The sequence below is a fragment of the Lepidochelys kempii genome, chromosome 2 (genome assembly GCF_965140285.1).
Source record: "Lepidochelys kempii isolate rLepKem1 chromosome 2, rLepKem1.hap1, whole genome shotgun sequence".
NCBI classification, from domain to species: domain Eukaryota; kingdom Metazoa; phylum Chordata; order Testudines; family Cheloniidae; genus Lepidochelys; species Lepidochelys kempii.
In genome coordinates this window covers 258,629,864-258,652,229 of record NC_136381.1, presented here as the reverse complement: position 1 = coordinate 258,652,229, position 22,366 = coordinate 258,629,864, and the positions used below count along the sequence as shown (strand labels likewise).

General features: G+C 45.7%; 1 protein-coding gene across 6 annotated transcripts in view; it reads right to left on the bottom strand.

Moving 5' to 3' along the window:
* LOC140907834 (mitogen-activated protein kinase kinase kinase 3) overlaps window positions 1–22,366 on the bottom strand; it is a 121,858-nt gene that overhangs the window by 46,220 nt on the left and 53,272 nt on the right. For all 6 annotated transcript variants that reach the window (XM_073334711.2, XM_073334714.2, XM_073334720.2 and 3 more), the window contains one exon: window positions 22,052–22,161. In XM_073334711.2, coding sequence (XP_073190812.1) covers window positions 22,052–22,161 — 110 coding nt within the window. The remainder of the gene's footprint in view (window positions 1–22,051; window positions 22,162–22,366) is intronic.

Sequence of the window (22,366 nt, the reverse complement as noted above, 5' to 3'; positions counted from 1 at the left end):
CATGGACTCTTTTCAAATACACCATAATAGAGGCTCAGCTTAAATGTATATCCCAAATTAAAAAACACAGTAAAAGAACTAAAGAAGAGCCACCGTGGCTTAACCACCATGTAAAAGAAGCAGTGAGAGATAAAAAGGCATCTTTTAAAAAGTAGAAGTCAAATCCTAGTGAGGTAAACAGAAAGGAGCATGAACACTGCCAAATTAAATGTAAAAATGCAATAAGAAAAGCCAAAAAGGAGTTTGAAGAACAACTAGCCAAAAACTCAAAAGCTAACAACAAAATGTTTTTTAAGCCTGCTACAACAACCAGTGGGGCCCCTGGATGATCGAGATACAAAAGGAGCACTTAAAGACGATTAAGTCATCGCAGAGAAACTAAATGAATTCTCTGCTTCAGTCTTCACAGCTGAGGGTGTTAGGGAGATTCCCAAACCTGAGCCATCTTTTGTAGGTGACAAATCTGAGGAATTGAGATTGAAGTGAGGAGGTTTTGGAATTAATTGGGAAACTTAACAGTAACAAGTCACCGGGACCAGATGGCATTCACCCAAAAGTTCTGAAAGCACTCAAATGTGAAATTGCGGAACTATTAACTATGGTTTGTAACCTGTCCTTTAAATCAGCTATTGTACCGCCAATATTTAAGAAAGGCTCTAGAGGTGATCCTGGCAATTACAGACCGGTAAGTCTAACATCAGTACCGGGGAAATTAGTTGAAACAATACTAAAGAATAAAATTGTCAGACACATAGAAGAATATGAATTGTTGGGCAAAAGTCGACATGGTTTCTGTAAAGGGAGGTCATGTCTTACTAATCTGTTACAGTTCTTTGAGGGGGTCAACAAACATGTGGACAAGGGGGAACCAGTGGACATAATATACTTAGATTTCCAGAAAGCCTTTGACAAGGTCCCTCAGCAAAGGCTCTTACGTAAATTAAGTTATCATGGGGTAAGAGGGAAGATCCTTTCATGGACTGAGAACTGGTTAAAAGACAGGGAACAAAGGGTAGGAATAAACGGAGAGGGCTAACTACTGGTGTTCCCAAAGGGTCAGACCTAGGACTAATCCTATTCAACCTATTCATAAATGATCTGGAGAAAAGGGTAAACAGCAAGGTGGCAAAGTTTGCAGATGATACTAAAGTGCTCAAGATAGTTAAGACCAAAGAAGACTGCGGAGAACTTCAAAAAGATCTTACAAAACTAAGAGATTGGGCAACAAAATGGCAAATGAAATTTAATGTGGATAAATGTAAAGTAATGCACATTGGAAAAAAATAACCCCCACTATAAATACAAATATGATGGGGGCTAATTTAGCTACAACTAATCAGGAGAAAGATGTTGGAGTCATTGTGGATAGTTCTCTGAAGACGTCCACGCAGTGTGCAGCGACAATCAAAAAAGCAAATGGGATGTCAGGAATCATTAAAAAAGGGATAGAGAATAAGATGGAGAATATCTTATTGCCCTTATATAAATCCATGGTATGCCCACAACTTGAATACTGCATACAGACGTGGTCCCCTCATCTCAGAAAAGATATACTGGCATTAGAAAAGGTTCAGAAAAGGGCAACTAAAATGATTAGGGGTTTGGAACGGGTCACAATATGAGGAGAGATTAAAGAGGCTAGGACTTTTCAGCTTGGAACAGAGGAGACTAAGGGAGGGATATGATAGAGGTATATAAAATCATGAGTGGTGTGGAGAAAGTGAATAAGAAAAAGATATTTACTTGTTCCCATAATATAAGAACTAGGGGCCAGCAAATGAAATTAATGGGTAGCAGGTTTAAAACAAATAAAAGGAAGTTCTTCTTCACTCAGCACACAGTCAACCTGTGGAACTCCTTGCCTGAGGAAGTTGTGAAGGCTAGGACTATAATAGGATTTAAAAGAGAACTCGATAAGTTCATGGAGGTTGAGTCCATTAATGGCTATTAGCCAGGATGGATAAGGAATGGTGTCCCTAGGCTGTCTGTCTGTCAGAGGGTGGAGATGGATGGCAGGAGAGAGATCACTTGATCATTACCTGTTAGGTTCACTCCCTCTGGGGCACCTGGCATTGGTTACTGCTAGTAGACAGGATACTGGGCTGGATGGACCTTTGGTCTGACCCAGTATGGCCGTTCTTATGTTCTTCCTGCGTTTCCTGCTTCACCAGTGAGGTGAATCTCAAAAATTTCTGGCCCTGATTTGCCTCTCATTTATACAGTGTAAATATCCACTGATTTTGAGGGAGTGAATCCTGGTGTCTGTGAGAAGTGACTCAGCGATTTGGGTTCACGTCAAATGAGCATCCAAAAGTTTTGACTGGGAATGCCCTGACCCACCCCATTTCTCCTCGGCCAAATGCTCCCCAAGAAGCAGAGGACTGCATAATCCAAGCCCAGATCCATATCCATATTTTGCAGCTGGCTGCTACCTCTAGAAAGGTTCTGAACCAGAACCCTTGGACCCGAAACAGTCTCCCTTCCTCCCTCTGAATTTTGGGATGTTTGAAATCCGGTTCAATACTTCACCACTTAGACCTGTCTTTAATGTGGATGCTGATCCAAAGCTTTCCAAACGGGCTGCACTCTGATGTAAGCACCTGAATAGCACAGACCTGGAATTCTTGTGGGAACACACTTCCTCATGCATTTCTGATGCTTTTCCTTCCAGTGCTGGCTGGAGCCAGTGCACTTACTAGGAGAAGAGGCCTTCTTGGGATATTTTAGCACTTAAGGTTCAAAACTGGAAAAATACCCTCTTTTCCTGAAGCACCAAAAATTGGTGGCTGGTGGTCTTTATTATTCTAAACTGGCTCACCTCTCCCTATGCTGTAAGTTCGCTCTTCAGGCATGGCTTTTAGGGGCCAATCCTCAGCTCTGCAATATCCCTGGACTTCAGTGTGTGTTGCATTACTCAGAACCTCTCAGGATCTGGCCTTTTAAAAATGATCCTAATGAGTAGCTAGCTCCTGGTCCCCCATCCAAGACACAGCCATTTTAGCCCTGCCTTCCTTCTGAAGGGTGAGAGTATGGAAACTGTGCCTTCATGCTCTGGAAATGCAGGGTTAGAGATAAGAAACACGCTCAGGAAGTGTTGTCACCCACCCATTCAGGAGTTATCCTTTTCAGATGCAGGGAGTATGCGACTGATTCTTCATCAGTGCTCCGCCCACTCACAGCCTGTGCTGGAAGGGAGGTGGGGGAATACGTTTGTTGCTAATGGAAAGAAAATAACTAGTTTAGTGTGTATAGGGGGAGGGGAGGATAGGACTAAAACTCCCCTCGTTAATTGGTTCCCCCTTTGAACCCAAGTGGTTCAAGTGCAACAGGGTGAGAGAGGGGGAGGGGAGCAGGATGACAGTATGCTTTGCGCTCTGTACCAGAACTGCGGAGATTTGGGGCAGTGGAAGGTCCCTAAAAGTGCGGGGGCCACCAGCACCCAAACCGTGGCCCCACCTCCTTGCACTGCCCCTTCCCCCTAAACTCCTACCATCATGCCCCTTTTTCCGCTGAGCCCCACCCCTGCTTGCTCCTCCCCACCCCTTCCCTCCTGTAGCTCGGGCTTATGGCTGGTAAAAAGTGATGGGGCTATGGCCAGGGTGAGTTGCCTGCTCTGCAATAGACTCCCTGTGCAGCCTTGGCCAAGTCACTTACTCTCTCTGTGTGCTGGGGCCGAGACGGAGGTGACTGGGTCTGGTGATTAGAGCAGGAGTCGGAGTTGGAAGTCGGGCCAAGGGTCAGAGCTGGAGACAGAGAGTCAGGTCGAGGGTTGGGGTTAGAGCTGAAGTTAGAGAGTCGTGTCAAGGGTTGGAACCAGATTCAGAGACCATAGGCAAGGATCAGGAACAGGTCATGAAAGCAGCATCCAGGGCTTGGTCTATACTACACAACTTTTAGTGTGTCACTACAGCCATGCCGCTAAAAGTCGTGCAACGCAGCCGCTGTTTGTTGGCTCTCCTGCCAACAAAAAACTTCCACCCCAATGAGCAGGGTTAGCTTTGTCTGCAGGAAAGTGCTCCTGCTGACAACATGCTGTTCACACTGGCACTTGTCTCAGCAAAATTTTTGTCTTTCAGGGGCAGGTTTAAACACCTCTGAAAGACAAAAGTTTTGTTGTTTAATTGCCAGTGTAGGCATAGTGCAGGAGCCAAGCAAGAAGGCAGGGCCCAACATAGCAGCCAGGTAGAGCCCATATGTGCAGACAACTTCCTGTGCCCCTCTTTAGGTTTCAGTAGGAAGCCTCGACCAATTCGAGTTCACATGCTCCTCCCACCAGGGCCAGGGAAGCATGGCTTGATGTAACTTCAGGTTTCATGGTTTCTCCTACTCAGTTGGCTAGTAATGGGCCACAGGGTAGGAGCAGGGCAGCAACTGTTGACTAGGAAATCTGCAGACCCACTTTCAAGAACTACATGGTTAGGACAGTTTGCCTTGCTTCCCCAGCTGTGGAGTGAGGCGAATACTCCCTTTCCTCCACCCTTTGTATGCCTTGTTTGTGAGCTGTTTTAGGGTGGGGACTGTCTCTGACTCCTAGTCTAACGGGTCCTTGATCTCAGCTGGGCCCTCTAGGTGGAAGCCAAGGTCACTTCTGTATGTGTATGTACAGTGCCCAGTGCAATGGGATTGCGGTTTTGATTGGATTCTGTAGGTTATACCGTAATTAATAAAAGCTAACACCATCAGCGAGAGTTGGGTGGATGTTACAAGCTCAGTTCCAAAATAGTACTGAGTCCAGTTTGGTTTATTTCCTTACCTATGTTGCTATGCACTGTGAACAGCTCCTGATCATTACGCTGTGAGTGAACATAAGAATGGCCATACTGGGTCAGACCAAAGGTCCATCCAGCCCAGTATCCTGTCTACTGACAGTGGCCGATGCCAGGTGCTCCAGAGGGAGTGAACCTAACAGGTAATGATCTAGTGATCTCTCTCCTGCCATCAGTGGCGGATTAATGATTTTGCCGCCCTAGGCCCTGAAATAATTGCCGCGCCCCACCCTCACAGCAGCTCCCTGCCCTAGCCCACCCCAGCTCACCTCCGCTCCGCCTCCTCCCCTGAGCGTGCTGCCAGGTCCTGCTTCTCCCCGCTCCCTGCCAGTGCTTGTGGGTGAAACAGCTTCACGAAGGAGGGGGAAGGGGGGGAGGAACGCGGGGTGCACAGGAGAGGAGGCGGGGCCAGGGATTTGGGGAAGGGGACCAATAGAGGCAGAGAGGGGGCAGGGAAAGGGCAGAGTACGCAAACTGGCACCGGGGGAAGCAGCCTCTGGCTGCTATTATAAATTCGCCGCCCCTGCAGTTTTGTCGGCCTAGGTGTTAATACGCCACTGCCTGCCATCCATCTCCACTCTCTGACAAACAGAGCCTAGGGACACCATTCCTCACCCATCCTGGCTAATAGCCATTAATGGACTCAACCTCCATGAACTTATCGAGTTCTCTTTTAAACCCCGTTATAGTCCTAGCCTTCACAACCTCTTCAGGCAAGGAGTTCCACAGCTTGACTGTGCGCTGAGTGAAGACGAACTTCCTTTTATTTGTTTGAAACCTGCTACCCATTAATTTCATTTGCTGGCCCCTAGTTCTTATATTATGGGAACAAGTAAATAACTTTTCCTTATTCACTTTCTCCACACCACTCATGATTATATATACCTCGATCATATCCCCCCCTTAGTCTCTGTTCCAAGCTGAAAAGTCCTAGCCTCTTTAATCTCTCCTCATATTGTGACCCGTTCCAAACTCCTAATCATTTTAGTTGCCCTTTTCTGAACCTTTTCTAATGCCAGTATATCTTTTTTGAGATGAGGAGACCACATCTGTACGCAGCCTTCAAGATGCGGGCGTACCATGGAAAGCCCACATGCAACGTTTGCCCCATCTTAGCAAATACAAGCTTAAACGCATTGCAGATTTATGCTGAGCAAAACAGTTTCTCAGACAAATAAGTTAAAAACAGCTCGTTGCTGGAAAATGTCAAACACACTTGTAAAAACTCCAGAGGGGGAAAAGAAAAAAAAGAACCCTGCTGCATCCTTTTCTTCTACATTAACAACAACAAGGCAGATCTTCCGCAGACAGCGGCCAACAAAAATACACCAGCTGCCCCACATAATTGCGCTCCACTTGTGAGGAGAGAAACATAAACAAGCAGGGTACATTGGAGAAAAACACTTTGAATGTAAATATATATATAAAAAAAACACTAAAACATAAAATAGGGGTTTTAAAACCCTTATTTGGGAGGGAGAAAACAAACTGGAAGCTTCTTGTTTTGAATCCTTCCCTCACTTTACATAAAGTTATTAAATCTGTAGCTAATAATATTTAATTCACAATGCTTTCTACTTTGTCAGTACATTATTATTATTATTAACCTTTCGAATTTTGGTACTGCTTAGAGGTCCCAATGAAGATCAAAGCCCCAAGTGAGGTGCTGTATCGACACACAGCAAAAGACAGTCCCTGCCTTAAAGAGCTTTTAGTCTAATTAGACAAAAGGGACAAAGGAAGTGCTATTATTATCATCCTCATTGTGCAGGTAGAAGTGGAGGTACAAAGAGACTAACGGCCAGATTTTCACAACTGCTCAGCATACTGCATGATCAGCTCTTGAAAATTTGGGCACAGATTCCCCAAGACAATGCTGGGTGCTAAGCACCTCTGAAAATCAAGCCCAAGTTGCAAACTTGGAAATCTGATCCTGGGTGATTTACCCAACATCACAGAGAAGGCTGTGGCACAGCCAAGCACTGAACCCAAATCTCACAAATCCTAGTTCAGGGCCCCAACTACAAGACCAAGACATGAGCAATTACAGCACCATTCATACAAGGATCTCAAAGCACTCTGCAAATATTAAGGGGCAGATCATAAGAGACTCTTGCATGTAGCTGAGGGGCCATGCAAGAAGCCTACCACTCTCTTATGAAGCTACACAACAGCAAGCACCTGTGCCATGGGATGCTACATAATCCTGGCCACTTAGCCCCCTTTTACAACTGAGGCCCAGAGAGGGTAACGACAGCCTCCTTTGGAAAGCACTTTGAGATTTCCTGATGAATTGGGCTACACATGTGCCAGGTATTCCATCTTAATTTACTTTCTTCCTTTCAATGGGAGGTATTGGGCAGTGCAGGAGAAAAGGTAGAGAGGTGGCAGAAAAGCAAGTGATACATTTAGTGAAACACGAGGTGGCCATGCTGGGACATGCTAACTAATATTATTTAGCTCTTGAGTGCTTCACCCATAGAGTTCAAATCACTTTACAACGTGGGCAGGAATTAGAGCAGGACAAAATTTCTGATTTTTTTTTCAATCAAAAAATTGATTTTGACCAAAATACCACTCAATCATTTACAAAAATACTCTGGTTATTAATACTATTAAGTATTATTATCTCAATTTTAAAGATCGGGAAATTGAGACACAGATGACAAAATGACTGGCCTTAGGTCATACAGCAGGTCAGTGGCACAGAATGCAGGTCTTTTGACTCCCAGTCCACAGTCCTATCTTTTCTCTCACACTCTAAGCTGCCTATCGCTGTAGCAGGCAGTTGATCTTTACAGGGCTAAGATTAAAATCATTCTCATATGTCCCATGTATTCCTGTAGCACAAACGTTTTCAGACACCCCCACCACACACATACACCAAGCTCTCTGTATTTGGTGTAAGATCCAAGGCCTGAACCAGAGGCTGTGAACCAGTCACGCCAGGTATTAAAGCAAATGCTTACAAGTTCACTGTCCTGTACATGATCTTGGCAAAGTTGTTGCTAGTGTGCTAGGCACTAGATATTTATGTAAATATATTCCAGCAAGTACAGCTACATCCCATTCGAGTACAAGATAAGATGGCTTGACAACATAATGAATCGGGATGTTTTGTCCAAGATATTAGGAACACGGGGAAGTAATGAACAGAAGTCACAAAATACATCATAAGGCGGTGTATTGGTTGGGTATTTTAGCTGTTTTTCTTAGCCTATAAATGTCAGTCTTCTTTACCTTAATTCTCTGCATGGCCTAAGAGATGGCAGAAAGTCCTGCTGCCAACTGAGCCATTCCTTGCTACTAGAAACTCGTGCCAGTGTACCTGTAACTACGGAGCCAGGGAGCGACTATGTCTAGGTGGCAATAAGCCTGGCCAGATGACTGTGTCACTGAGCCGTACCTGTCGTCTTTCTCTATGAGTAACACTGAGGTCTTCTGCATTATCTACTAATACCAGGGAAGTTCCAAGAACAAAAGCACCGAGCGGCCTAAACAGCGCTATGGAGACAATGACATTCCAGCCTCCAGCACTTAACCACACTGGGTAGTACTATCAAGGTCTGCGGAACCAGCTATTTGCACAGAGCTGGGAAAGCACACGGAAAGGACACATACACACACAAAAGCAACTGACAACACCAGTTCACCCCGCTAATCCGGTAAGTGACAAGCTGTCCTCTGCATCACAAGGCTTTCCCCCTTCCTCAAGATCTGGCTTCTGGCACCTAAGAATTCAGTCAGTCAGTGAAGGTAGAGAGGACAGCTAACACTTACTTTAGCTGTTTATAATAATGATCAATATTATAAATAGGTATAAAAAAAAGTACAGCTCCAGTTATATTCCTATAGCCCCATCTATATAAAGTATTTATATTGCAGCGTCTGAGCACTTCACAGTGTACTTAGTCTGTGAGGTAGGGCAGTGCTATTATCCCCATTTTACAGACAGAGGACTGAGGCACAAAGAGACATTGGTCAAGTCCACGCTGCAGTCAGGGGGTGTGTAACTAGATCAAAGCTAGCTCAGGTAACAAACAGCATAGCTGTGGCAGCTGTTTAAGAGTCCTGGGCAGGGCGGTATTCATGAGACCGGACAGGGCTGTATTCATGAGACTAGCCTTTGCTGCTGCTGTTACAACTACTGGCACCCACGTTAGCTAGATCAAAGCCAGCTCAGGTATGTCAATGGGAGCTGCAATCACATCCCTGATGGCAGTGTAGGCATAAGTTGCCTGAAGTCACACAGGAAAATCTGTGGCAGAGCAAAGACTGGAAACTAGGTGTCCCATGTCCTAAGCACCCTAGTCACTCAACCCTCCTTCATCTGGTGTGTCACTGGTCACCTTAGACATAAAATCTAATCTGCCACGTCTACATTAGAGTTTTAAAAGACACCTTTTACCCTGGTACAGACAAGCTCTAAGTGTTTGTACAGCACCTAACAGAATGGGGCCCTGAACTTGGATGGAGCCTCTAGGCTCTATTTTAATATACAATAATTATTATTATTAACAATAATAATAAACATGTAAATAAAAGTGACAGGAAATACCACCAAATTCTCTTAATTTCTGACCCCTCTCCTCCTAGGGATTGCTATTGGTGTTTCCCCAGAGCCTAGATAACAAATGCCTTCTGATATTTCAATTGCTACCTTCGGAATGCCTTAAAAGGAAAAATAAAATCAAGCCACCGTGGCAACCACAAGCACGTCACCAACTTTTCATTTTTTTGTTGGCCTCTTCCTTAAAAATGCTAATTAAAGAGAGGGCTGAAACCTCCTGTTGAAGCAAATGCATCCGAGGAAGTGAGCTGTAGCTCACGAAAGTTTATGCTCAAATAAATTGGTTAGTCTCTAAGGTGCCACAAGTACTCCTTTTCTTTTTGCGAATACAGACTAACATGGCTGCTACTCTGAAACCAAAGCAAATCTAGCCGCAGCCCATAGCAGGTCGGAAAGGAAACGATCAGCAAGGACTGTGAAGTCTCCTCCACTCCAGCTCCTTCGGACCAGTGAGGGGTAAATGGATCAACTGCTTCTAACTGCTTCTAACTAGAACTTGTCCAGCTAAAGAACACACACACACCCTGTGAGGTTAGCCAAACTCTGCTTTGCTTCCCTTTCCCCCTGCTTTTCACTGTGAAATTGGGAAAAGCAGCCACGCTCACTGTTTTAGATTAGAAGAAATGTTGGGAAATGGAAAAAGTGCTTCCAAAGGAGGTGAATCATGATCTTATGCAGAGTTCCCTAAAGAGCAGACTGCTTTCGTAATAAAAACACATATTCTCACCACACCACGCAGTTAAGCCTGAAATGGAAACAGCTTAGAAAGAATAGATCATGCAGATCCTGGCGGGCTACACTGAGCACTCTCAGCTCCCATTTAGAGAGGTCTCACTCAGAGCTGGGAGACAAATCGGGCTGGGGCGCATGTCCAAAGTGGAGCGGAAGCTGGGAGGTGCAATGTCTAATGAAGAGTGGAAAGGTCTGGTCGTTGCATTAGACCATAGACTAATGCGTTCCTCTACAGCAGCTGAGTGCAGTTTACTATGGACAGGTACAGAAATACAGATAACTGTACTAAGAAGCATGAAGCAAATAGCGCAGTGAGCACGATTTAGTCTTACTCTAAGTCAGAGATGGGTCCAAGATCAAAGCTCGAAGGAAGAATGGTCCAGTGTTAGTGTACTGGCCCAGGAGTCAGACCTAGATTCAGTTCCACGCTCTAGCACTGGACTTCCGATGAGACCTGCGGCAAATCACTGAGGGTGAGATTCACAAAGGTATTTAGGCACCTAAGTCCCCTTGATTTCAATGGGAGTAAGGTGCCTAAGTGAATCTCATCATTACCCTGTCTGTAATTCAATTCTCCATCTGTAAAATAGGAATAATAGCACTTCCCTGTCTCCCAGGATATTGGGGGATAAACCCATTAAAGATTGTGAGGTGCTCAGATACTACAGTAATAAGCTTTAAATGGACTTAAGGTAGATCTGGGTTGAGTTTCAAACACCCTGAAGTTTAAGAACGTTCAGAAGTGAGGGTTTGGTTCAGCCAACAGGGGCTCCCCATTTTGCAAATTTTCCAATTGCTCCCTCCCCCACAAATTTAGGCATATTCAAAGGTGTTGGACCAACCCGTTCTAACAGTGCCATGTGCAAAATTCTGAACCACCCTTCGGTTCAGATTTCAAGCCAGCCACCACCACCACCACCACAAAGTTTGGCATTGTTCGGAAGTAGGGTGTTTCGTCTGATCCTATATGTACTGCTATTTTTTAAAGCCACTATTCATAAAAGTGACCAGTGATCTGGATTGCATTTTACAGAGAGTCCCAGCATCTGAACATCTGGACCCTTTAAAGGCATCAGAAGTTGGGCACCCAAAATCATGAGTCTTTTGACAATCTTGGCCTAAAACCTTCAATAATTTAGGCCACAGTAGGGAGTGCCTCTTGCTTCACACCCCATTGTGGCAAACAAGATTAATGGGTATGGTGCTGCCGACTCTTTGGTGTTAAAATTTCAGACAGACAAGAGGCAGGACCATCACCGTTAAAGCCCCAGAACTCTGGAATTCTCTTCCCCTTACTGTACACTGTTGTGCTGGCCTGGGAGACCAGCATTCTATTGCCAGCTGTGCCACTGCCCTGCTGTGGGACCTAGGACAGGTTACTCTGCCTCAGTTTCCCATTCTATCAAATGGTGATAATGACACTGACCCATGTTTGGAAAGCACTTGAAATGTCCAGACGAAAAACTCTCTGTAAAAGCTCTGTTATTGCTCTGCCCAAAGTTCCAGTCTGATTTCTGTGCCTTTTCCCTTGTGGTAGTTTCCCTATTAGTTGGTGGGTGGCTCCTTCATGTACTATAGGATAGGGAGCAGGGCATATTGTTCTCCTCTCTTTCCATTCACTAGTTCAGGAGTTCACTGGGCACTGCTGCATTCGACTGGTACAGTTCTAGTTACACTTTGTAAATCCGAGACGTGATGGGTTCACTTCTAAACCTCTAACCCCAAACAAACTGACCTCGGTCTTCCAACACAGACAAGGGGGCTCCTCAACTACTTCATTCACTTACACTTTGCTTGGATTTGTTCTACCCTTACCCCTGTTTTTAGCAACAAAATGTTATAATCCAGACATCTGGACCATGTCCCTAAACCACAATAGGACATGACTAATCCTTGGCATTAGAAATTATCTGCATGGATCCCCAGCATGTCTAGTTGCCAGGCTCTTCAACAATTTAGTTTTTTTCATCTCTCCCTGTTCATCTCATCCCTTTCCCTCCACATGGGAAGGCACAATGTGTGGTTAGCTCAGAAGCCCATGGTAAGACGATGTCTACTGGAAGTGTCCTGCTTGGAGAAAGGCAGATAGTGGGTTAGCCTCTCTGTACTATCCTGGTATTTTAGAATTATGCAGCACAAAGCACTAAGATCTGGGCTTGGAAAATTGTTCCCAACACCTCCAACCCCATAGACTACACCCACTAGGTCAGGGTGCAAGACTGTCATGTATCCATACCTCTCCCAAAGCTTTGCAGTTTAAAGGAAGGCACAATCTGACGTGTATGGGCCAGTGACAGCTAGTGGCTAGAGCACCAGACTGGGACCAAGGAGGCCTGGGTTCTATTCCCACCTTTGCCACTGGATTCTGAGGTGAACTTGGGCAAGTCACTTCATTGTCACGTGCCTCACTTTCCCCATCTGTAAAATGGGGATAACAGACCAACCTCCTTTGTAACATGCTTTGAGATCTATTGTTGAAAAGCACTATGTAAGAAGTACAGTAGAACCTCAGAGTTACGAACACCTAGGGAATGGAGGTTGTTCGTAACTCTGAACAAAACATTATGGTTGTTCTTTCAAAAGTTTGCAGCTGAACACTAGCATTTAGTTTCAAAGCTGTATTAAATCACTTTCCCTTTATTTTTTCAGTAGTTTAAGTTTAACACAGTACTGTACTGTATTTGCTTTTTTTGAGGGGGGGAGAGCTCTGCTACTGCCTGACTCTGTACTTCCGGTTCCAAATGGGGTATGGGGTTACTGCTCAGTTTGTAACTCTGAGGTTCTACTGCAGAGGTTATTGTTATTATAAGTGTGTATCATCTGTTGTACTGAATTATAACAATGGCAATCCACAAATAATCGCTTTTTAAAATCATATAAAACTCATTCTCTCTCCCCCTTGCTTTGTTTTAACCTTCCTTCCCCTTCTGGCTTTACCCCATTTTTTTCCCCTATAACAGATCACCGTGCATCTTTCTCCACATTATTTTCTATTACTCTTTCCTCTTTTCCTTCTCTCACTCTCCTTCCCTATGTTACACGAACACAGGAGTCACCAGACTGGATCAGACCAGTGGTCCAGCATCACGCCTGGCAGTAGCCAATATTAGCTGCTTCAGAGGATGAAACCATTTAGCAGTAGTTAAAAGGGAAACCTGTCCCCAGGGAAAGTTTCTTCTAAATCCCCAATTTGTTAGAGGTTGGGGGTTAAACCCAGAAGCAAGAAAGGTCTGTATCAGGGGTGTGCAAACTACGGCCCGCGGGCCAGATCCAGCCCATCAGGGCTTTAGATCTGACCCACGGGATTACCCTCCGTGGTGCCGCAGGCCTCGCGCCGCTCTCAGAAGAGGCCAGCACCACGTCCCTGGGGCCCCGGTGGGGGGGGCAGAGGGCTCCGTGCATTGATTGCCCTTGCCTCCAGGCACCGCCCCACATGGGAGCTTCAGGGGAGGCACCTGGAGGTGTGGCAAGAGCAGCGCGTGGAGCCCTGTGCCTGCCCACCCCCAGGGGCTGCGCAGGGATGTGGTTCCGGCCACTTCCCGGAGCAGCGCGGCATGGGCCCAGGGCAGGCAGGCAGGCAGCCTGCCCTGGCCCTGGTGCATGCCTCTGCCACCCCGGAGGCGCTTTAGGTAAGTGGCGCCGGGTCGGAGCCCGAACCCCTCCTGCATCCTGCGCCCCAACTCCCTGCCTGCACCCCACACCCCTCCTGCACCCCAACCCCCTGCTGCACCCCACATCCCCATACACCCCCAGTCCCTTGCCCCACCCCACATCCTCCAACCCCCCTGCTGCACCCCAACTCCCTGCCCTGAGCCCCCTGCTGCACCCCACACCCCTCCTGCACCCCCAACCCCCTTCCCTGAGCCCCCTCATTCAACCCGCAGCCTTCCTCTGCCCCAATCCCTTGCCCATTCCTGCACACCACACCCGCCCTACACCGCACTCCCTCCTACACCCGAACCCTCTGCCCTGGCCCTGCATACAAATTCCCCACCCAGATGTGGCCCTCGGCCCAAAAAGTTTGCCCACCCCTGGTCTGTATCCTTTCCAAAATATCTTTTTTAATTTTATGTTCCCTATCCCTTGCCTCCTTATGTTTCTTCTTCTCTCAAAATGTCTTTACCTTACTTCTCCTATAAACCAATGCGGTAGTGCAACCTAGTGGATAAAAGCACTGAATTAGGTCTCAAGAGACCTGGGTTCAATTCCCAGCTCTGCTGCTTGTGGATGACCTTGGGCAAGCCACTTCCCATTCACATGCCTCAGTTTCCTCATCTGAAAAATAGGGATAATGAGCTCTATAGCTGGAAAGGATAAGAGCTATTTATAGCTTATCATCCCATCAGCACAGCATTTGAAATTCAAAATTTAGTGCTGCACCAAGATACATATTCACATAGAAACATGTAAAAAAGCCAGCACATTTCACGTGGTTTGATGGGAAAACCAGCAATCTATGAACATTTGGTCTCCAGAAAATTTCTCCCTGTGAAAGGCTCTGGAACAAAAATCTGAGTATTTTAAAGATTAAATTTTGTGTTGCGCACATGAAAATGCACATGGACTTACTGGCACACATGACTTCCCATTTTTGCACAATCTTAATAGTCATTATATCAGGCAGGTTCTGGAATTAAGCTAATGTCAGCTATGGAATGAGTTTAGCTAATGTCAGAGGAACTGGGATGAAAGGTGTCAAGAGAGCTCTGTGGAATGGGTGTGTGTGGGGGGAGGGGTGTACAAACGTTATAGCATCCTTTCCTGTCATGTTTCTTCCACCAACAAAGCACTCCTGCCTTGCGAAAGACACAGAAAAAGGTGAAAGTTTTTCACTCAAACTGTTGGTTTTAAATGGAACAATGTGTTGCTGACTAAATAAAATTAGTTAAAAAATGTTTACTTTCCATGGAAAATCTGACTTAAAAAACAACAAACACACACTCGAAAACGGAAACATTTATATCTGGATGTGCTGCTATAGAGCGCCTTGTGCAGTTCAGTTGCCGGATGTCCCCATTCTCCGCTCTAGGTCAGGTTCCCTTGCTAGATGACGACCGTGGACTGTTTCTCACGATGCACCACAGTCTCCCTTTCGGTGAGAGAAGCCAGTGCATTATGGGAGATGTAGTCTGGCCAGTAAAAAGAAAAGGAGTACTTGTGGCACCTTAGAGACTAACCAATTTGAGCATAAGCTTTCGTGAGCTACAGCTCACTTCATCGGATGCATACTGTGGAAAGTGTAGAAGATCTTTTTATATACACACAAAGCATGAAAAAATACCTCCTCCCACCCCACTCTCCTGCTGGTAATAGCTTATCTAAAGTGATCACTCTCCTTACAATGTGTATGATAATCAAGGTGGGCCATTTCCAGCACAAATCCAGGGTTTAACAAGAACGTCTGGGGGTGGAGGGGTAGGAAAAAAACAAGGGGAAATAGGTTACCTTGCATAATGATTTAGCCACTCCCAGTCTCTATTCAAGCCTAAGTTAATTGTATCCAATTTGCAAATGAATTCCAATTCAACAGTTTCTCTCTGGAGTCTGGATTTGAAGTTTTTTTGTTGTAATATAGCAACTTTCATGTCTGTAATCGCGTGACCAGAGAGATTGAAGTGTTCTCCAACTGGTTTATGAATGTTATAATTCTTGACATCTGATTTGTGTCCATTTATTCTTTTACGTAGAGACTGTCCAGTTTGACTAATGTACATGGCAGAGGGGCATTGCTGGCACATGATGGCATTTGGGGACAATGTATACCTTCAGATCAGCGGCACTGCTATGGGTACCCGCATGGCCCCACAGTATGCCAACATTTTTATGGCTGACTTAGAACAACGCTTCCTCAGCTCTCGTCCCCTAACGCCCCTACTCTACTTGCGCTATATTGATGACATCCTTATCATCTGGACCCATGGAAAAGAAGCCCTTGAGGAATTCCACCATGATTTCAACAATTTCCATCCCACCGTCAACCTCAGCCTGGTCCAGTCCACACAAGAGATCCACTTCCTGGACACTACAGTGCTAATAAACGACGGTCACATAAACAACAGCCTATACTGGAAACCTACTGACCGCTATTCCTACCTACATGCCTCCAGCTTTCACCCTGACCACACCACACGATCCATCATCTATAGCCAAGCTCTGCGATACAACAGCATTTGCTCCAACCCCTCAGACAGAGACAAACACCTACAAGATCTCTGTCAAGCATTCTTACAACTACAATACCCACCTGCGGAAGTGAAGAAACAGATTGATAGAGCCAGAAGAGTTCCCAGAAGTCACCTACTACAGGACAGGCCTAACAAAGATAATAACAGAACGCCACTAGCCGTCACCTTCAGCCCCCAACTAAAACCCCTCCAACGCATTATTAAGGATCTACAACCTATCCTGAAGGATGACCCAACTCTCACAAATCTTGGGAGACAGGCCAGTTCTTGCCTACAGACAGCCCCCCATCCTGAAGCAAATACTCACCAGCAACCACACACCACATAACAGAACCACTAACCCAGGAACCTATCCTTGCAACAAAGCCCGTTACCAACTGTGCCCACATATCTATTCAGGGGACACCATCACAGGGCCTAATAACATCACCCATACTATCAGAGGCTCGTTCACCTGCACATCCACCAATGTGATATATGCCATCATGTGCCAGCAATGCCCCTCTGCCCTGTACATTGGTCAAACTGGACAGTCTCTACATAAAATAAATGGACACAAATCAGATGTCAAGAATTATAACATTGATAAACCAGTCGGAGAACATTTCAATCTCTCTGGTCACGCGATTACAGACATGAAAGTTGCTATATTACAACAAAAAAACTTCAAATCCAGACTCCAGAGAGAAACTGTTGAATTGGAATTCATTTGCAAATTGGATACAATTAATTTAGGCTTGAATAGAGACTGGGAGTGGCTAAGTCATTATGCAAGGTAACCTATTTCCCTTTGTTTTTTCCTACCCTCCACCCCCAGACGTTCTTGTTAAACCCTGGATTTGTGCTGGAAATGGCCCACCTTGATTATCATACACATTGTAAGGAGAGTGATCACTTTAGATAAGCTATTACCAGCAGGAGAGTGGGGTGGGAGGAGGTATTTTTTCATGCTTTGTGTGTATATAAAAAGATCTTCTACACTTTCCACAGTATGCATCCGATGAAGTGAGCTGTAGCTCACGAAAGCTTATGCTCAAATAAATGGGTTAGTCTCTAAGGTGCCACAAGTCCTCCTTTTCTTTTTGCGAATACAGACTGACACGGCTGCCACTCTGAAATCTGGCCAGTAAGCCTCGCTCATAGAGGAAAACAGAGACCTGAGGCACCAGAACTACAATGCCCATAAGGCCCTGCAGCAGCACACCCAAATCGAAATATTTTGGTTTTCGGCCAAAATGTTTGTTTTCAAATTTTTGCACCCTGCCCATCAGAATTTATCCACATGGCTTGCCATTCTGTGCTTCACAAACTAAGTTTTGCCGGTACAGAAACCTGACGTGTTCCAACTAGTCCAGTAACTGAAGCAATAATTCAGGGCTCCAACGCCCTTCATCTTGTGGGGCTGGGCTCAGTTGGTGTGAAGTTCTCAGCCAGAGGAGTGTGAAGAGAAGGGAGTGCTGACCATCTGACCACTCAGAAGCACAAGGTTCTAAGTGGCCATACCACTTAGCACATGTCTCTGGTCTGTCATCATGACAGCTAAAAATCACATGGGACACAATTGGTGGGCTGGTCCAAATGATTCCAGGAAGCTTTTCCAAGAATTAGTGCAATACTCAAAGAAAGAAAACACGGATCCTGCCATAATAAGGTTTCAGGAAAGAGGGCAGATATCAGAGAATGATACAGTATAAACCAGGGGTGGGCAAACTACGGCCCGGGGGCAACATCTGGCCCTTTGGATGTTTTAATCTAGCCCTCAAGCTCCCGCTGGAGAGCGGGGGCTGGGGTTTGCCCGGCTCCACGTGGCTCCTGGAAGCAGCGGCATGTCCCACTCTGGCTCCTAGGCATAGGGGCAGCCAGGGGGCTCAGCAAGCTGCCCCTGCCCCAAGCACCACCCACTCAGCTCCCATTAGCTAGAAACTGCAGTCAATAGGAACTGCAGGGCTGGTGCCTGTAGACGGGGCAGTGTGCAGAGCCCCCTGGCTGCCCCTATGCGTAGGAGCCAGAGAGGAGACATGCCGCTGCTTCCGGGAGCTGCTTGAGGTAAGCGCCGCCTGGAGTCTGCGCCCCTGACCCCCTCCTTTGCCCCAACCCCCTGCCCTAGCCCTGATCCCCCTCCTGCCCTCTGAGCCCCTTGGTCCCAATCCAGAGCACCCTCCTGCACCCCCAAACCCTCATCCTCAGCCCCATCCCAGAGTCCTCACCCCCCCCACACACCCCAACCCTCCTGCCCCTTCCCACACCCTGAACTCCTAATTTCTGGCCCAGCCCCAGAGCCCTAATCCCTCCCGCACCCCAACTCCCAATTTCATGAGCATTCATGGCCCACCATACAATTTCCATACCCAGATGTGGCCCTTGGGCCAAAAATTTTGCCCACACCTGATATAAGCAGACTGCGTTATAAATTAAGGTAGGGGGTGTGTGTGCATATATACAAGCACACGTGAAAGATTCTCGCTCTGTTGTATAACTTCTGTTTTTCAGTATTCACCCACCAACTACTGGTATTCTCCTTGCTTTCAACTGGGCGAATACTACTATACACTTTTCAGAGTAACAGCCATGTTAGTCTGTATTCGCAAAAAGAAAAGGAGTACTTGTGGCACCTTGGAGACTAACCAATTTATTTGAGCATGAGCTTTCGTGAGCTATAGTTCACTTCATCGGATGCATACTGTGGAAACTGCAGCAGACATTATATACACACAGAGATCATGGAACAATACCTCCTCCCCCCCACTGTCCTGCTGGTAATAGCTTATCTAAAGTGATCATCAAGTTGGGCCATTTCCAGCACAAATCCAGGTTTTCTCACCCCCCCCACCCACATACACACACAAACTCACTCTCCTGCTGGCAATAGCTCATCCAAACTGACCACTCTCCAAGTTTAAATCCAAGTTTAACCAGAACGTCTTGGGGGTGCGGGGTAGGAAAAAACAAGGGGAAATAGGCTACCTTGCATAATGACTTAGCCACTCCCAGTCTCTATTTAAGCCTAAATTAATAGTATCCAATTTGCAAATGAATTCCAATTCAGCAGTTTCTCGCTGGAGTCTGGATTTGAAGTTTTTTTGTTTTAAGATAGCGACCTTCTTGTCTGTGAAGTCATTATGCAAGGTAACCTATTTCCCCTTGTTTTTTCCTACCCTCCCACCCCCAGACGTTCTGGTTAAACTTGGATTTAAACTTGGAGAGTGGTCAGTTTGGATGAGCTACTGCCAGCAGGAGAGTGAGTTTGTGTGTGTGTGTGTGTCCCCGGGAGGAAAAAAAAAGGGGGGGGGTGAGAGAGCCTGGATTTGTGCTGGACATGGCCCACCTTGATTATCATGCACACTGTAGGGAGAGTGGTCACTTTGGATGAGCTATTACCAGCAGGAGAGTGAGTTTGTGTGTGTGGTTTTTGGAGGGGGATGAGGGGGTGAGAGAACCTGGATTTGTGCAGGAAATGGCCCACCTTGATTATCATGCACATTGTGAAGAGAGTTGTCACTTTGGATGGGTTATTACCAGCAGGAGAGTGAGTTTGTGTGTGGTGGGGTGGAGGGTGAGAAAACCTGGATTTGTGCTGGAAATGGCCCAACTTGATGATCACTTTAGATAAGCTATTACCAGCAGGACAGTGGGGTGGGAGGAGGTATTGTTTCATGATCTCTGTGTGTATATAATGTCTGCTGCAGTTTCCACGGTATGCATCCGATGAAGTGAGCTGTAGCTCACGAAAGCTCATGCTCAAATAAATTGGTTAGTCTCTAAGGTGCCACAAGTACTCCTTTTCTTTTTACTATACACTTGTATACACTGTGTATGTCCACAGCCTCAAAGACAGCTGAGAATTTTCTGCCTTTGTAGAAGAAATACGTTACTTAAGAAAAATCCTCTGAATCTAGGCTCACGTCCCAGCATGGTTTGCTATGCTCTCCACCCATCATCGTGCGTAAAATGTTCAACTCCAAGCCATCCTGACCTGTGCTGGATCTTCTGATTCTATTGCAGCTGTAGGGACCCAACTCTGAGTTTCCCGGTCACTTTTGTAAACATCTTGGACTCTTCAATACAAGCTGAACAACTTCAGTGATTCACTTGGACAGCTCTTACACCCAGGCTGCACTTTATAGATATACGCAGATGCACATGTGTATGTCTGTTTCAAACTCTAGAGGGACTACTGGAAAGGATTTTTCTCTAATGAATTCACAAACATTTGTATAGGTACCAACGTCATGAAAACACGCATGAAAATTGTAAATGATGATTTTTTCTCTCCTTACTTGATAGCCACTCAATCAGCATGAAATTAATTACAACCTACTGCCTGGTCACAGCACTAGAAGAAATGGACAACCGTGTGGATTTGCTGAAGTATTTCTTCCATGGCTGTCCATTTCTTTTGACTTCTAGTTATTTAGACAATTGTATAAACTGAGTGCAAAAAAATTTCCTCTCTTGTCCATACTGCAGTTTGAGAAATCTCTGCTGTATATTCTGCATACAGAACAAATAGCATTAGATCTACCTTAGAATTAGGAGCCTAAACTTAGATACCTACATCCATCTTCAGGCACCCATATAAAAATGGCCTTTTCTTCTAAAAGGGTGCTGAATATCTGTCACTCCTGTGCTTTTATTTCAGCCCTTAAAAAAATATCTGAGGTAGAACATGTCTATGACACATGGCACAGCTAGCTGATATCCTGAACTCAACTTACTTGACTGGTTCATCTTTTCAGAATTACAGCATCGTAACCTGGTAAGCAACCGTTTTATTCAACACAATATTAACAAAGGGATGGAAGATTGGTCTTGTGGTTAATGCGTTTGGCTAGGACGCATGTGATCTAGGCCCAATTTCTAGCTATGCCACAGTATGTGCGCGAGACCTTGGGAGAAAAAGATTACTTAATCTCTGTGCCTTAGTTTCCACTTCTGTAAAATGGGGCTAACATTCCTTTCTCCTACTCTTAGTCGGTCCTGCCTGTTTACTCTGAGAGCTCCTTGGGGCAGGCAATGACTCCTACCATGTGTCTGTATAGCACTGGCTCACTCCACACTCTCATATCACAAATAAGAGAATCTTGTGGGGCAGGGACCATCTCTTGGCTCTTTATTTGTACAGTGCCTAGCACAATAGGGTCCTGGTCCATGACTTGGGCTCCTAAGCTCTACAGTAATACAAATATTATTAATAAGTAAAATTAATCAATATATGCCTGCCCTGAAAGTCCACGGGAGCTTTAGAATTAGGCCTCATATTTACCTTCTTTTTGAAACAGAATTGCAATAACCCTGCCCAATTTTAACAAGACAGAGTATCCTATCACCTAAGAGCTGCAGACTGAATTCAGCTGCGCTCAACTTCTCAGTGAAGAGTTATTGTTTTAAACAGCACACAGTTTTATGATGTACCAGGTACTTAGATCACTGGTTTAACATCTAATGCATTCGTTGATTGTTGGCACCTAGGTAAAGTGATTTGATTTTCAGAGGTGCTGAGCACCCACTACTACCATTAACTGTATGTGCAGGTACTCAGCACCTCTGAGAATCAGGCCCATAGCTCTTACCTTCCTGTTCTGGTGGGAGTTGCCAGTTATTGCATTAGACGGCACAAATTCTGAAGCAGGGAGCCTGTTTTCTCTTTAACTGTCCATAGAGAGCTATGCCTTCCTATGGCACCTGAATGAATATCACATTTCTCCATGCAGTGACTGAAGCAAGGCCCAGATTTCTATGTGGAACTCCAGAACTCTGACTGAGCCAGCCATGCAGATGGGATTCCGGAGGTAGCTCACCTGTTTGTTGGAGTGAATGCTGGTTTTGTTCCTGTTGCTGTCCAGCAGTCCCCCGCATTTGCCCAATGCGGCCAGATCCTTCATAATAGAGTTAAGCGCTTCCTCTTCATCTGCAAAAGAAGAGGATGAGTGTAGCATGAGGAGGAACTTCTACCCTGAAGCACCGTTGTGTACACGGTGGAGCAGAGGATAGAAATGCAAAGCATTCACAGCACAGATGCTCTTTTTCAAGCTGAGTATTGTACAGCACAGGCTTCTCCCCTTAGCTCCCCAGCATGGAGGAGGATTCCCTTCTCCCTGTTTTTCATAGGGTGT